The sequence below is a fragment of the Meleagris gallopavo genome, chromosome 6, assembly GCF_000146605.3.
Source record: "Meleagris gallopavo isolate NT-WF06-2002-E0010 breed Aviagen turkey brand Nicholas breeding stock chromosome 6, Turkey_5.1, whole genome shotgun sequence".
Taxonomy (NCBI): Eukaryota; Metazoa; Chordata; class Aves; order Galliformes; family Phasianidae; genus Meleagris; species Meleagris gallopavo.
This window is the reverse complement of record NC_015016.2, coordinates 15,968,550-15,983,920: the sequence shown is the minus strand read 5'-3', so window position 1 is coordinate 15,983,920 and position 15,371 is coordinate 15,968,550. Positions and strand designations below refer to the sequence as shown.

Sequence of the window (15,371 nt, the reverse complement as noted above, 5' to 3'; positions counted from 1 at the left end):
TTGTGACCCATTCCTTCTTTATCTATTTCTTTCTTCTTTAAAAAATGGAAAGTCGCTATTGTTTAGAAAATCCAGTTCCATTTGGAATGGCTTTTCTGTCTACTGCCATCTCACTTAAATTTTAGCCAATTTTTAATCTCCTTATTTATTTATTTATTTATTTATTTGAAGTCAGGGAGGTAGTATCCATCTGCTATTATTTTGGCCCAGAAATGACTCTGAAATAGAAAAAAAATAAAAACAAAAACAAACAAACAAACAAAAAAAACCATCATATTTAATTCTTGGGGTTTTTTTTGTTGTGTTTTGTTTTTCTGCAATTCTGAGTTTATTATATATATATATACATATAGAGTGGCTTATTCTATCATGTGCTTTAAAAAGGACACATATGAAGTCGTTGATATAAATTGAAATTGCTCTGTATCTCTACTTCTGGAAGTCCTTGTGTTATCTTTGGCTATATGATACATCTTAATCACAGAATCATGGCTGAATACTAAATATTTGTATATGTAAGCCCCAAAGACAACTAAATTTCTTTTTTTTCCTTTTAACTAGGCATGCTATTAATTAATGCATACCTAAATGATTAAAACCATTTTTCAAATAATGAACAATACATAGGCAGACGAGTTAATTGATTGATTGGTGTATGAGCAGGGTCCTAATGGATTAGCATTTGCATGTTAACATAGATCCAATCTCTCTTAATGAGTTGCTTGCCACATTTTGTCTTCTTTTAAGTAGCAGTGAGCATGATAAAACAAATAAACCCACTGGACTGCTCCCTCTCAAGGGACAAAGAGACAAATTTTAAACAGCCTCTCTCCAGCACTGATTTATAGAAACACTTTGTGCAGCAGTGTACAGATCCCTGTGTATCCTGGTGCACAGGGCCAATCACACTGTGTTGCAGGTTCCTTCTGAAAAGGGGCATCATGCAAATCCTAGAATTTACAGACACTGCTTGTAAGATGCTTATAAGATGACTTTTCCTGAAGTGATCTGGAATTTGCCTCAGCTGGTTTTGCTGCACAAGACAGTGGGATGTCACTGACCAGCTCCATCAGTGGTTTTCTGCTGCCATCAGTAACGGGGCTGTGCATGTCTGTCTGACATAGGCTTCCTCAAGGAACATTTCAAGTAAGTAGAAAGTAATTTTTAATCACTGGGCTCACTGAAAAGGATTTCAAATTTTCTAGCATCCTCAGTATGCAAGGGCTAGGTATGGACAGTGCCATGAAGACAAAAGTGTTTGATGCATTTTCCAACAGGAGCGTGTCCACTATAGCAGGGAAAACCTATTTTCCTCTCCAAAGTGGGGTTGGTTCCTGCTTATTCAAGCGTAACTAGTAAACAAAACATTTTCACATTTTGGGGTATAAAAAGCTTCTGTTGCTGTCACCAGGTAGAGCTGTGTGAATTTGTTTGTAGTATCATGCAACACTGCAGGGAAAAACAATCTCCTTAACACCGTACACACACAGCAGTAACCAGGACTTCTCGTAGCTAAGTTAACTGCCAGTCCAAGGGGCTTCTGAGAGCCAACTCAATATCGCAGTATGGAACTACACTGCTGCACCATATACCAAATGCTCTTAAGCCAGCTCAGAGATCTGTAACACACCGCTGGTCTGAGCTGTGTAGACATGCCCTTTGAGTTCTTGGCCCACGGCCTTCAGTAGAGACAACTGGCAGAGATGTATTTCAGCCGCTTCCCTGTTTACACAGGATGAGGATCTGTGTTTTGGCCACGGAGCACAGCTCTGCCTTCTGCTCAGCTGGCTGGCTGTGAAGGCAGCCATTGCTGGGTTTTGAACTTGGCATGCAGGGTCAGGCAGAGCGACACTTCAAAGCTGCCAGGCTGTCTGAGGTTTCTAGGAAATCCATGTGACCTTCTGCTACCTGACACTTCCTTGCATTGTTTTACTAACCTCCCACAGCTTCCAAGGTGAACATTTGCTGTGGATGCATGGAAAGACTCATGCAGGCCCTAAGCCAACAGGTGCAATATCAGCAAAAGGCAATCTGAGCACCCAAGTGCTGGGGGAAGCAGTGAGGAGCCAGCAGCTCGGGTGGGATGCAGTCTTCAGGGTGAACTGCCTTATGATGAAGTAGCTGCAGATTTTGAACGACTTCTGTATTCAGCAATGAGGAAATTGTGCTGCTGCTTGGATTGATGTCATTCATTAGATAAGAAAGGTATTCTCATCCAAGGCATACTGTTTAAAGCATCTTTTAGAAAATGTCATCATTTGTGTACCCTATACCAAATGCATTTTAGTCTCTCTTTGAACAATACAGGTAAGTAATTCATATAGGGATTTTTTTTACTCAAATATATTGTTTCAAATTTGTTGTCCTAAGATTAGCATTTAAGCATTATTTGCTTATTTATCTTAATGCAGAACCTTTTCTTCCCTGTACAGAGGCTTAATTTCAGACTCCATCAGCCTCTCCTAATCATTTCAGTTCTAGAAGAAATGGGAATAAAAATCTCAGGAAAAAAAAAAATTTAATAATGCTTGTAATACAAACTATAATCACAAGACTTGCACTCATGATTAATGGAAACCATCAAGAAATTTTAGAAATGCAGGCTAAAGCATTTTGTTACTGTAATAGCATCTGTAAATATCTGTCACATTTTCATGGAAGAAGCATTCCAGGCATGTGCAGTTTTCTAACTATCACCTGTCTATCTGGGCATGATAAATGCAACAACAAAAAGAAACCATACAAAAGCATTGACACTGATATGAGTTTTCCATTGACTTCTATCAAACAAGAAACAAATTCAGTGCAGGGGCTTAGAGATCGTGTTTCTTCCTGGATCTTCCTCTCCCTCCAGCCTCCCCCATGCCTACATTACATCTGTGTATAGTCAGGTCTTTAGTGGGGAGAGTAAAAACTTTTTTTTTTTTTTTCCTTACACTGTGTTATCTCAATATCCTTTGCTCATGCCAAGTCACAGCTTAGGAGTGCCAGCTGCTTTTCTCTATGTCTATCTCACAAAGGTTATGTTTTTCAGTTCCAAGAGGAAAGACATATCGTTCCCAAACAATTGAAGAGATTTTTATCTGAACACAAATAAACATAAACCATCCATAGAGAACATGGAAAATGTTTTTCTCCAGACCTGAAGTTCCTGCAAACAGCTGGAGACTGAAGGGCCATTCTTCAATGCCCACTTCTGGAGCTAAGTTCAGATGGTGGGAAAGCACATCTGAGGACTGCAGGGAGTGCATGGCCAGCAGAATACAATCCATCCTTCTGTTTCTGCTAGTACTGGGACAGGTTGAGAAGGGATGATAAGGCATGAGAATGCTCTCCTGCCACTACCTATCCATCCCAAAAGTTCCCAGATGAGCTGGATGCAAGGGAGGTGTAGGTATTTGCAGGTTTGGAGCTGTTGGTGGGAAGGTAGAGAGTCATGCATGTTAATGGAAATCAGCTGTTCAACCTCACTAAAGTAAATAGCACAGACTCAGAGCATCACCTTAACCCAGGTGTCTGATGATATTCCTTTCTACTCTCAAACCCTTCCTCAAGCCAAGTTTAAATCTTTCTGGTACAATCCTCAACTCACAACTTAATTCTTTGCCTCTCTATTTGTGAAATCTTACTTTTTATAATGTCATTTCCCTTCTCTTAGCACTTTTTATTACACAAAAAAGGCCCCAGGCCTGCCTTGGATCACTGTTCTCAGATACGTTTCTGTGTTGTTTCCTCACAGACGTTTAAATGATGCTACTCCCTGCTGTGTGGTCCATTAGACACAAGAAGGGTATGTGCAGTTTTGCCAGTGTGACTTCTCTCCAGTGGCAATTAGATTTTAATTGCATTCTGTATATAGAGAGATTCAGTAACACAAACTATGTAGCCATAAACAAGCAAAGTTTAGCTAAATTTAATTTTATATTCACTCTGAGGCACTCCAGACCAGAATATACTAAATGCTTAGGAAACCTCTGATAAACAAATTTAATGCAAGTGTACAAGTTTATATCTTATCCTCTAATTAGAAATCTAATTTTACAGCCAGGTCTTTGGGTCATACTATGTACCATTTCTTTTCTGTGAAATGTCCAGAACTTTTGTAGGTGGAGTGCCTAAACCTTCTAAGTAACAAACTGCTTCTCCAGTGTGTTCACTGACAAGATAGGGCTGTAGACAGCACAACCACCTAATGTCCCATCGCAGCCCTGCAGATAGGAAATATGAAGTATTAAACAAGAGTAAGAAGCTGCCAAAACAATTGTCATCAAATAATTATTTCTTGCGGGGAAGACTTACAGCTGTGTAACTGCAGTGATTTATATAGTGATACGCTTACTGAAATGCTCTAGCAATGTATCCTTTAGTCTGACAGCCTTTATTTTAGAGGGGATATTTTGCTGTCCTTTTATGTACCACATTACAGGCTATTCTATCTGACTGATATTCTCTGTGTTCTGGCATTATCATGCTGTCAGCTCCCAAGACAGGGACTCATCATTTCACAATGCTCATAGTTTCAAAACTCCACTTTTTTAGGAGAAACAACGAGGACAAACTGACTAAGATAAGCTGGCACTTTGTTCCTCTGTTGATGGTCATAATCTATTCTATATGTAAGGAACAATTAGACAATACAGCTTATTTTCCACTATATTTTCTGCCCAGTAAAATATAATATAAGCCATAAGAAAAAAAGTGTCAAAGACAGAACTAAGGTAAAAGAGGCAGAATGGTCTTTTATAAAGCTGAGTGCAGCTTTAAATGTAAACACTGTTTACTTTGGGATGCGAATGCTCATAGAAGTGAAAGGTGTGATTTGGCTCCTGTGGATCTATGGAGCTTTCTATGACTGGCGGTGCTCTCTGGGGTAATTTATAAACTAATATTCCCTGCTGTGAGAACTATGGCAGGCTTGAACAGAGAATAGCTCCAATTTTCATTCTAACACGGCTGGCTTGCATCCAGAAACTGCAGAAGGAATTTGACACAAAAATGAGATTAAAGGGAAATTCTTGCATGTATAGTGTTTGTGACACTTTGCAAAAAAAAACAAACCAAAACAAAAAACACCACCACCAACAAAAAAAGCCCCACATTTTGAGCAGAGATGTATAAAGACACTATATAGTTGATAAGTAAAATGCATTATATGTATTAGCAAAGTGGAATTGTTTAGATTACAGCCACAAAGAATTTGTACGATGTACCAAAAAAAACCAAAAACAGGATAATAAAATTATATGAATGAGAAGAACAGTTTGTTAAACCACAGCACTAAGTGGATCCTGAAAGCTATGTGGATTCCCTTCTTAAATATTGGTATTTTTTTTAATCTAGGTCAAAGGTTTCACAAGCTGCATGAATCAACAGATATAGCTGGGCTGAAGTTGTATACTGAAGCTTTTTGGAACTTCTAAAAATAGAGCAACTGTTTAAACAAGATACAGTAGCGTTACTGGCTGCCTAGACACCATTCTATTTTAATAAGCATCAGGGATGCTTTGGGGCATATCAAAAATAAATGGCACTAAGTAGGTAGGAAGCCAAGATTCTGTGACTTCCAATAGAACTGCAATGCAAATAAACTCCAGTGAGGTCTTTCTCAACCTCTCCAGGTTATCTGTGCACCATTGTTTCCAGTCAACCATTTATAAACTCGGATTTGCTCATTATCCTTGTCTTGACAGTAGACTCCAGTTGCTAATGCTTTATGCAATGTCAGACTTCAACAAGTGATAAACTAACTAAACTTACCCATTTCAGCTTCTCAAAAGAAATGCAATAGGTTTTCTTTGAAAGGTTTAATTTTCTTCTATTGGTTTTACCTGTGCATGGTTCCATTGACTTCAATGGAGTTGAATACCATTTACTCTAGTGTATGTGACGAAAGCAAATTAGAACCAAGAGACTGAAACTGCAGACTAAACAAATAAATAACCTTCCAAAATCCTGATCAGGTTGGATTTCAAAATAAATCTTTGTGAATGAGGGAAAAAGAAATTACATCAGGCACTTTTCCTGTCTTCCACACTTCAAGTCTAGTTCTTCGCTTCACACTGGAAATAAAAATCTTTTTAAAAAAAATTTACTCTTTCCAACAACACAAATATATTGAGCCATATATATATAATTGTTATAATTCCATATGAATTAATAGAATTTTCATATTATTTAAATTCTTTGTAATTGTTTTAATTCTCAACTTCTTTTTAGAATGTGCAATAGAGTAATTATATCTACATTACAGTAACCACATGAAACGCTTAATTTATATATAGATGCACGTGAAAGAGATTTTACACAGTAATGCATTAAAAATAACAGAGAAGACATAAATTCAAGAGGAAATCTTTCAGTAAAAGTGAAGAGAGAGAGAGAAATTCAGAACCCCTTATACGATCACAATAACATTGATTTGTTTTTATCTGGGAGACTGTGACTTGGCAGCTCTATAGAGAAAACAGTTAAACACACGGACAGAGCTTCTTTGAGGAACATTTTGTTTCTAGTTATGTACATGAAAGATATTTTATGAGAAGAAAGTTGCTGTAGTCACAGCCTAGCAAACAAAACTTACTAATTAACTACAGTCTGCACCACTTGCACTTAGCTACGTGCACTGGCTGACAACACAGCATTCAGTGCTGGTTTGCAAACAGATTTCAATATTCAGTGCACAGCTTCTGGGAAAGAGGCCATCTTTCTTCATGCTGTAGTTTAGGGATGTAACATTTATTAGTGACTTATGTTTATTTCTGCTGTCTTTGTGATGACAGGAGAGTTAGCAGCATTTTGAGTTCTCTAAATATATGTATAGGAATGTGGAAGGGAAAGGAATAAGAGGAGGGAGGCAGCAGGGGAGGAATGTGAAGTGATGCCTGTGCAATGTTGGTTAGCAGTACAGCTGTCTGGAAAAACAAACTCTATTTTTTTGTGGAAAATGCAAAGGTTTTATAATCTCTTTATGATCTATATTGGAATGAAAATGAACTCTATTGATAGAGTTCACCAAAATTAATAGAAGAAAAGTTTATCACTTTCTTAATATTTAATAACGAACCTCAATCTCTCATTTTTATTTCTCCCTTCTTTTGCCACTTGGACTTTCCCGTTCTGCAAGGCTCAACATCTTGAGCATCTACTGATCCAGCTTACCTTCCCTGACACCTCTCCAGAATTCCTTCATTCCAGAATAAATTGTAGCTTTCCTTTTTAAAGCTTTATATATGTATGTATGTATTTATTTACGTATTGATCCCTTAGCCTGAGGAAGAGATGTATTTAATTTGAGTAGGAAATGGTGAAAGCTTTTGTCAGGCTGCTTATCATGAACTTTCAGAGATAACAGGTATTAGCCTAATGTTGCATTCTGCATCAAGAGTTCATGTACAGAATGGTGATTCCTCATAAAAATACTTTATTTTTTTCTCCGAAAACATTGCTCCTCAAGCAATTTCCTGATTAATCCTTAAAACCTAGAAAAGCAACTTGAACTTGATAGAAAGCAACAAATTCTTATATAGGAAAGCAAAGAAAGAAAGAATAAACCTAAGTTAGATAGAGTAAAGCTGAAGTACATGCACTTCTTTAGAAATATGACCTTATTTCTGGATGAATAATATTCATCCCAAGGGATTGCCATAGGTTAAATCTCTGGACCAGTGAATAGAAATAATTTATAGACTTATAGTAGTGCATTTACTAGTTACGATCAAGTTTTCAGAACTTTTCCATGTTTGACCTAAAGTCATCAAGTTGCAGCTTCAACTTCATGAAATTCATTGTGATTCCTCTTTATGTGTATACCCTCTCCTGCACGCATGCTCCAGCTGTTTTATAGTAGCCATGACTGAATTCATACATTCTAATAAAATTTGTGGAGTATGCTACGATGCTACAGTGTACTTCCAGTGATAAATGAAGTGATGCTTGCAGTGTATAAACTTCAAGATGATATGCTATGTCTCTGTAAATGTTAGGTGTTGTTATATGTTCTTCTAGGCCATGAAGAGAATTTCTGCTCTTGAATCTCCAATATAATTTGACTCTAATTTCCTTTACAGAAAGATTAAGCCAGAGGAACCTCCTATCTCCACCTCCTAACACCTCTCAGAAATATTTGATGTATGAGTTAATTTATTCTATCTCATAATTAGTCATTTTCTCTCACATTGTAAAAATGTACAATGTCACTTACATTGCCCGTGTTCATTTTCCCATCAATATAGTAAGTGACATTTCCTATAATTAAGTAGAAATATTACATTAAACAATTAAGATGTACATAGAAGAGAGAAGTGAAACAGAACCTATTTGCTGTGAGCATACCAGTGCTTACCAAAATTTTAACCTCTGTAATTCACACTGGAAATTGCACAATGAGGAAAACAAATACACATAAATGGCACTGCCATTTTGTCTTGGGAATTTTGTCTGCCCATTTTGAATCACCTCTAAAAGACCCCATAATTTTGCATAATTAGCATAAATACAGTAAGACAACATTATTATGTATGCTGTCCCTGCACTTACAGCACAAGAAGTATTGTGTTACTTCTGCCTTGTGTCACTGTCATCATGATTTCAACAAGGTCATCATACTTCCATGTTGTACTTAAAATGATGGTAATAAAGATGAAAGACACCCAGAATGTGGAAGACCTGACCCACTCTAGAAAGATCCTTGATTTGAAAGTACCATACAAATTTTAATCTTGAAAAAGAAAATTGTACAATCAATGAAAAGTCATGAAAAGTCAAAGGGTGGTTAAAGGGCCACTGAAGCTGAAAAATTCTGTAATGAAAAGAAGTAGCCATCAGGGGATTTGTTATGATCGATTGATTAATTAATGAATTAACTAAAGATTAGATACCTTTTCGCCTTTTTTTTTTTTGTCTTTATCATTTTTTTAACAAAAATTGAAGAAATTTCTCAGTCTATTGAGCAAATACTTGGTAGTTGAAAGCTACCGATACTATATATTAAATGTCAAATTCATGCTTGTTAAAGGATTTTAGACAGATACATAGAAGTACTGTTGCTGTCGTGCTTGGTTAGATCTACATAAGAAAAGATTTTGGCTCTTTTTAACCACTAATATGGAAAGTGGTCTTCACCAGATAGCTGAGGAGGAGGTAGAAGATCCTTCTATCACGTAGGTGTGATGTAAACTGTCCCTTTGCAGATAATATCTGCTTTTGAATGGTAGCATTAGAGCAGAAGGCTTAATGGTTATTTCAATAAGCATTATTACATTGCTTGCTTACCATTTGTTGCTACTCTAGGTACCACAGTTATCTATGGAAATATTCCATCTCACTTGGATTTCTCCTTGCGTAATTGGTCTCATTTCCCCTGAGAATTATTTCTATCACCTAATTATACGTTGCAGAAAAAAAATCCTTATAATGGCTTCCAAATTGCCTTTCATTTTCCTTTTTGTTATACTACTTATCAGAGAAGAGGGACATTCTCATTCTACAATTTAAGTTAAATTTTGAACTTTTGATACATTAGCTCATATTCCTCTCCTTTCTCTTTCAAATTCTTTCATCATTTAAATCTCTCTTCTTGTGATGTTTTTTCTTATTTATGTTCATTCTCATCATCTTTCTCAAAAAATGCTCACCATATGATAAACTAATACGGGTCTTGATTCTTCAAGATTCTGACTGTAGTTCAAAAGATATCAAATTTAAAGAATACAAATATTCCCTATGCTCTTTGTGGAACTTTTTGTGTAATTAAATAAATGTTTGAAGACAATGTTTAGGATGTCACCAGATATATGATTGGGCCTACAACCAAAAAAAACAAATGCCGTTTTTATTAGTCGCCTTAAAAAGACAATCTGCACAGCTTTGATTTCAACCGCATACTCACATATTTAAAAATAAGCCCGCTGTTAAGCCTTTGCTTCTTTAGATAAATATCTGCATATGTTTGTTCCAGGAAGACCACACAGACATATCCTATGACAATAATCTGCATGGAAAAAAAGTGATGCCATTAAAAAAAAGTAAAAAGCCAACTGAATTATGAAATGAAATTACAGCGAAAAACAATGACAATAAATACATCTAACCACACACACAACCACACACACACACACACACACACACACAAAAAAAAGCATCATTAATAAAGCTAAGTGGAGAAAAATTTTGCTTGTCACTTTCATTTATAACTTAAATTTTATACTTTAGCCTTACATATTAGCTCAGTGCACTTCACATCTCTCAGGCAACTCCCCTCTGGCCCCAGCAATCATGACTTACTCTGGTTTCAAAAAGTGGTGAACTGGGTAAATTGAAACTGATTTTCAAGGATGAAATAATGGCCTAATTCAAGACTGTAGTATTTTTAAAGGAAAGGCAGTTGAGATAGAGAGATGGCAAGGAATTAATGATATGGAGGTTAAAACTACAAGTCCTCATGGATGTGGGAGACAAACTGAGAGAAACTTATGGGGAGTACTTAAACTGTCCTGAGATTAATCATTCGTGAGTCTGCACATGCCACTGATAATGGCTACAAATAGCACTGCTCTTGACCTTCTCAGTGATCCAGAGAAAAGCCCGTTCTATGTTCTAGCTTTAACAGATCATTCAAGAGACTTGCCAAATTCAAAGAAATGGATGAAAAATTAGGTACAAACATCACTTAAAACCATCACTTGGTTCCATGAAAAAAAAAAAAAGGAAAAAATTGTGGTGAATTATCCCATAATCAGTTATGCAGCACTAGAGGCTGCTCTATCAGTGGTGTTAGTGAAGAAGAATCTCAGTAATGGCTGTTTTGCATCTTATCCTGTACATTTTAGTATATAGCTCATTCAAACACCAAATCAGGGGAGATATACTGAGACTAAGTATAACAAGTCCTTCAGGTATTAACTGAATCTAAAGATATTTGAGGAAGAGGAAGGGAAGAGAGGAAGACAAAATGCCTATCATTACCAGCTTGAAGAGGAAGCAAAAACTCACTTGTAAGCTTCAAAGTAAACTGACATCAATAGATGCAAAAACATTTAATAAGATTCATGTTAATCTTCCCAAGATCTTCATTCTGACCATTATAAAAATTAATCATTACTACCAACTCTTTTCATTCATCTGAAAGAATATGGCACATCTGTTAGAACCAGGCATTGGTTTTAGTGTGATAAGTGAGTGATCAGTGAATTACATCTTTTATTATTTCACTGCACTTATTTTGTAGCTCTTTGCTTTTATGTGAGGGCAGCTTATGAACACCCTGTTGTAAACTGCAGTCATTTACAGTTTATTCCCTGATACGTTTCATACTGAAGTTGAGAACTCTGTTTCAGTAGATGAAATTCAATCTAAGAAGGGAAGAAGTCTAGAAATAAAAGTGAAAAGAAAAATTGCAGGAAGAAATTCACAACAGCTGCAGACAAAAGACATGGTAAAGATTCTGAGGAGTCTTGCATCTACTGTCCAAGGCAGTGTTCGGAAATGTTGCTCATAGAGCTGAATAGAATCATTACAGTTAGAAAAGACCTCTAAGATCATCGTGATTTTGGGATTCAGCACTGGTACCACATAACATCTATTTCATTTATCCAGTAGCAAAAGAATCTTCACAAAATATTCCAAAGCAAAGATCATGTAAGAATCTGTGCAATTCACAAATCCGTAAACAGTGCTAGCAGTACTACTTTATTTGAAATTTCTGTATGCACATATGCTGTAGCTAAATTCAGTTGCAGCTGTAATTGTTTCCAGATTCCTAGTGGTTCCCAGTATCATTGCTTCAATTTGCTCCCAGCCTTCTATATTAAAGCTCTGACTACAGTATGCGAGGCTTTCTTGGATTGAGAAAGATTAACAAAGGCAGGCTGGGGATCAAAAGGAAATATTCATTACAGAAGTAAATAAATGCACTTCTCACCTTTACCACCTGAACCTATCTAGATTATAAGAAGCTGGATTTAGATCTTTTGGTAGGAAGAGCTACTGTTTGCCACATCTACTAATTGATTTCATTTTTGCAGTTAAGCTTCACATACAATTTAAAATTGTCTCTTACAACCCAATCATAGACAATAGGCATTCCCTTGCTTATTGCCTGGCATAACTGGTATCTTCAAGGACTATCAGGCTATAAGGAAATAATCCGTCATATTATGTAAGTATATACTGAGGCTCGTCCTTCTACCATAAAATATGCATCTAGATAAACATAAATCTAATCTTAAATCTTTTTAGTAAATATTTACATGTACTTTTTTATTTACCTAAGGAGAGCTGTGTATTAATCTTGAAGACACAAATCTGACTATGAAAAAAATTAATAATTCAGTTACTGAAGGATACTTTTATTTGAGATTACTATTAACTTCAATGGGTGTATTCTGAACCATTAGCAAGCTGCATGAAAATTAGATATTCGAATAAATCTGAATTTGATTGACTTTGAACTTCTTTGAAAAAAATTTTCTGATTGAAACCTCATTATTTGGAATACATTATATAGCAATATATCCATTAGTAGGTTTTGTATCTTTAAAAGTTGGAATTTTGTGATCTGTAGGATTAAACACTTAATAGTGATTCCCCATTTTAGCCTCTTTATCTAACAAATAATTTGTCAGATAGATACAAAATCTGTTTTCTGGCATTACACGTTATTGATTTTTAGCTAATTTTCAGTGAACTACCATTCTATGCACTGAAGAGAAAAACGTTCCCCTTTTCACTCTGTTTTTCTTATCATTAATCAAGACCAGTAGTAATTGTGTTTGTTTCTTCATAATGGACAAAGAGGTCTGAGCTACAGAGTAACTGATCCAAAACAATCTTCAAAATGAGTTCTCCAGGCCACCTGCAGTTCTTTAATTTTCTTGATATAATGGACTGTGATAGAAGCTCTGCTCTAGTTAAAGCAGAACCGAGCATTTCTGTATCAAAAAGCAACTCAGTGGAATGTCACCCACCCATGAATGACTGGCTGAGATGATGTTTTCGGTTGTCACAGATTTATGGACCAAGGTATCACTGTTGCGCTGTGTTGATGCTCCTGTACTAACTTCCAACAAACACATTTCCGAATGATCTTTGCTGTCATTATAGACATGTAGCTGAAGGCAAGAATCACAGGAAATAATCACAGGGGAACTATTAAGAAAGAGAAAGAAAGGAGAAAGAATTATCAAGCCTGAACACAATATAAAACATTAACTCCATAGAACATTGTTTTGGTCCTAGATTCAGTCCATATACCTGTCAGTTTAAAAAAACAGTTTGAAAACTGGACAAAATATTTTATTTTCAAACTATCTGAAATGTCTCTCTTAAGGATTATTCTGTGTCCAGTTCACTGACAATTCATCTGGACTTTCCATCGGCAATAACATCTTCTTAGATCACCTCACATTCTCTTATGTTCATTGTATGAGCTAATTTAATATTGATTGAATATTTATTTAATATTTTCTTTCATTATTTCAACCCATCCTTTCTGTTTTCTGAATTTTTATTTTTTATTCTCATGAGTCCTCAATCCCCTTCTAGCAAATACTCACCATCTCACATAACAAAGAGGTCTCAGAAAGCTTTCCTGTGCTGGCAAATTACTTGCATCGTGGCTTACATCATTTTCATCAGTGCCTGTCTCTCTTGACCATTCCAGCATCCACATAGGCATTTTGCTCCAGCTGTGCAAAATATATATTGTCCTTTCTTCCACTCTGGCAAGTAGTCTGGAACAGCCAAATGGCCTATTCATGGGCCTATATAATTTGCAAATTAGTATCACATCATATCCTTGCAGATTGTTCTCATCATCTCTGTTGTTTGCCTGTACTTTTTGTGATAAGACTCATTAGATTTCTACAGTTCAGGATGCAGAGTCCAGTTTCCCAGGGTTAATGGAGTCAATAGATATCTAATAAACATAGTCAGCAGAGCACAGGATGCCACACCTCTTTTCCTGAAACAAACATCAAAAATATGTTAGAGATAATACATTCTGAAAATGTTTCTGCCTCTCCGCTGACTTTAAAAGGAACTCATCCACTCACTCAGCTGCAGACTTTTATTATGCTGAATACTAAGTCACGTGATTTGTGTTCCCCCCTTAATGACCACATCTTTGTTTCCATCAGAGGTCAGCAAAGAAAAGAGTAAATATGACCATATAAACAATAAATTGTAAAGATCTCTAATCAAAATACTGACTATGAAATAATCTTCTCAGAGAAGCAATGAAAAACTAATAGTAATATTAAGTGCTAGCCAGGAAAAGATATATTTCTGAGATTAAAAACATTTGCCATTGCAAAATGCTTCACATAAAGCAGTTTCTTGCTACTGTCTAAACAGAAATTAACAAAGTAGTTGAAACCCTCAAGTCTTCCATAAACAAGTAATTTCCAAGTTTCTATTCCATATCTTTATATAACCAACAGGGTATTTATGCTGACATTATTGCGTAATGCAACTGAAGTAGTGTAAGGAAAAAAAGAAAGGAAACTGAAACTATGATACTAAAAGCTGGCTTTACATTTTTCTGAAAGCTTTTGTTAGATTGGCAATAATTATTTTTAATTGGAAAACAAAGTATTTTTTATTTATTTTCTCTCCAGGCAGTTAAACATGAACACTATTAGGATGAATCTTCTGTCTTATGAGCAGTGCAGTAATTTCTCTGGCTGAAAGCCCTTCAGTTTCTTAAGACTAGTTTCCTACTTCGGATCTTAAAAGAAAAAAGGTTTTAAATCAGTCTCAATGATAATCGAAGAAAACAATGTAGACGATGTCCTTAGTTTTAAAACTCGTACTTCTAAAAAAAAAAGTTTTCCCTCCCCGGACTGAAATGACACAAGTACTCATTTTACTTTAAATCTTTTCCTGGAAGAGTTTATTCCCATGCCCCAAAGACTACTAATCGTGATGGTCATTTCAGTTCAGTGAAAGTAGTTAAGCAATACGCAGGAGAAATATGTTCTTATTTATAGCAAAACCGAAATAGTAACCACACCAGTAATCCAGTAATATTCCAGTAGTACTTATTCCTCACAGTCTTTTAGTTACAGCTTGAATGAGAAGAAAGACTGCACTATGTTTTCATTGCTGCAATTAAACATGCATCCATCTATAAGAAATTAACAAACAAAAGTTATTGAATTTTTTAGCTTATGGTCTCAAAATCATGCAATATTATTTCTACAAATGGCACTATTCTAGCACTGCAAAAAAAAATCCCTAAAACTGCTGTCCGGTTCTGTTGCAAGAAAATATAACGTTTTTGCTTGAAATTTAACAGTCATATGGCATTGGAGGTAAGGGTCATCGATGTGCAGCCAAAATAAACAAGGAATGAGCCGTCCTCTAGAAATAATCCT

At 35.8% G+C, this 15,371-nt stretch overlaps 1 protein-coding gene across 2 annotated transcripts; it reads right to left on the bottom strand.

Annotated features, from left to right (window-relative positions):
• Window positions 1-302: 302 nt before the first annotated feature.
• On the bottom strand, window positions 303-14,581 carry LOC104911381. 2 transcript variants are annotated; one of them, XM_031553880.1, is made up of 4 exons: window positions 13,551-14,581; window positions 12,963-13,143; window positions 9,887-9,988; window positions 303-3,412 (listed from the first exon to the last, which is right to left on the bottom strand). In XM_031553880.1, the coding sequence occupies exons 1-4, from the start codon at window positions 13,751-13,753 to the stop codon at window positions 3,209-3,211; spliced, it is 690 nt and encodes a 229-aa protein (XP_031409740.1). In that variant the 5' UTR covers window positions 13,754-14,581; the 3' UTR covers window positions 303-3,208. The 2 variants fall into 2 exon arrangements, with proteins under 2 accessions (XP_031409740.1, XP_010710796.1); XM_010712494.3 differs by having other exon boundaries at window positions 303-4,208; window positions 13,551-14,576.
• Between the last annotated feature and the right edge of the window lie 790 nt (window positions 14,582-15,371).

Bases quoted from the DNA above. Each gene is read 5' to 3' on its own strand.
- LOC104911381 (XM_031553880.1), bottom strand. From the start codon at position 13,753: ATGAATAGGCCATTTGGCTGTTCCAGACTACTTGCCAGAGTGGAAGAA. The intron at 13,144-13,550 runs GTGAGTATTTGC...CTTTCTTAATAG, and splicing joins CCTCTTTGTTATGTGAGATG to TTCCCCTGTGATTATTTCCT. The intron at 9,989-12,962 runs GTGGGTGACATT...TTTTCCATGCAG, and splicing joins TCTCAGCCAGTCATTCATGG to ATTATTGTCATAGGATATGT.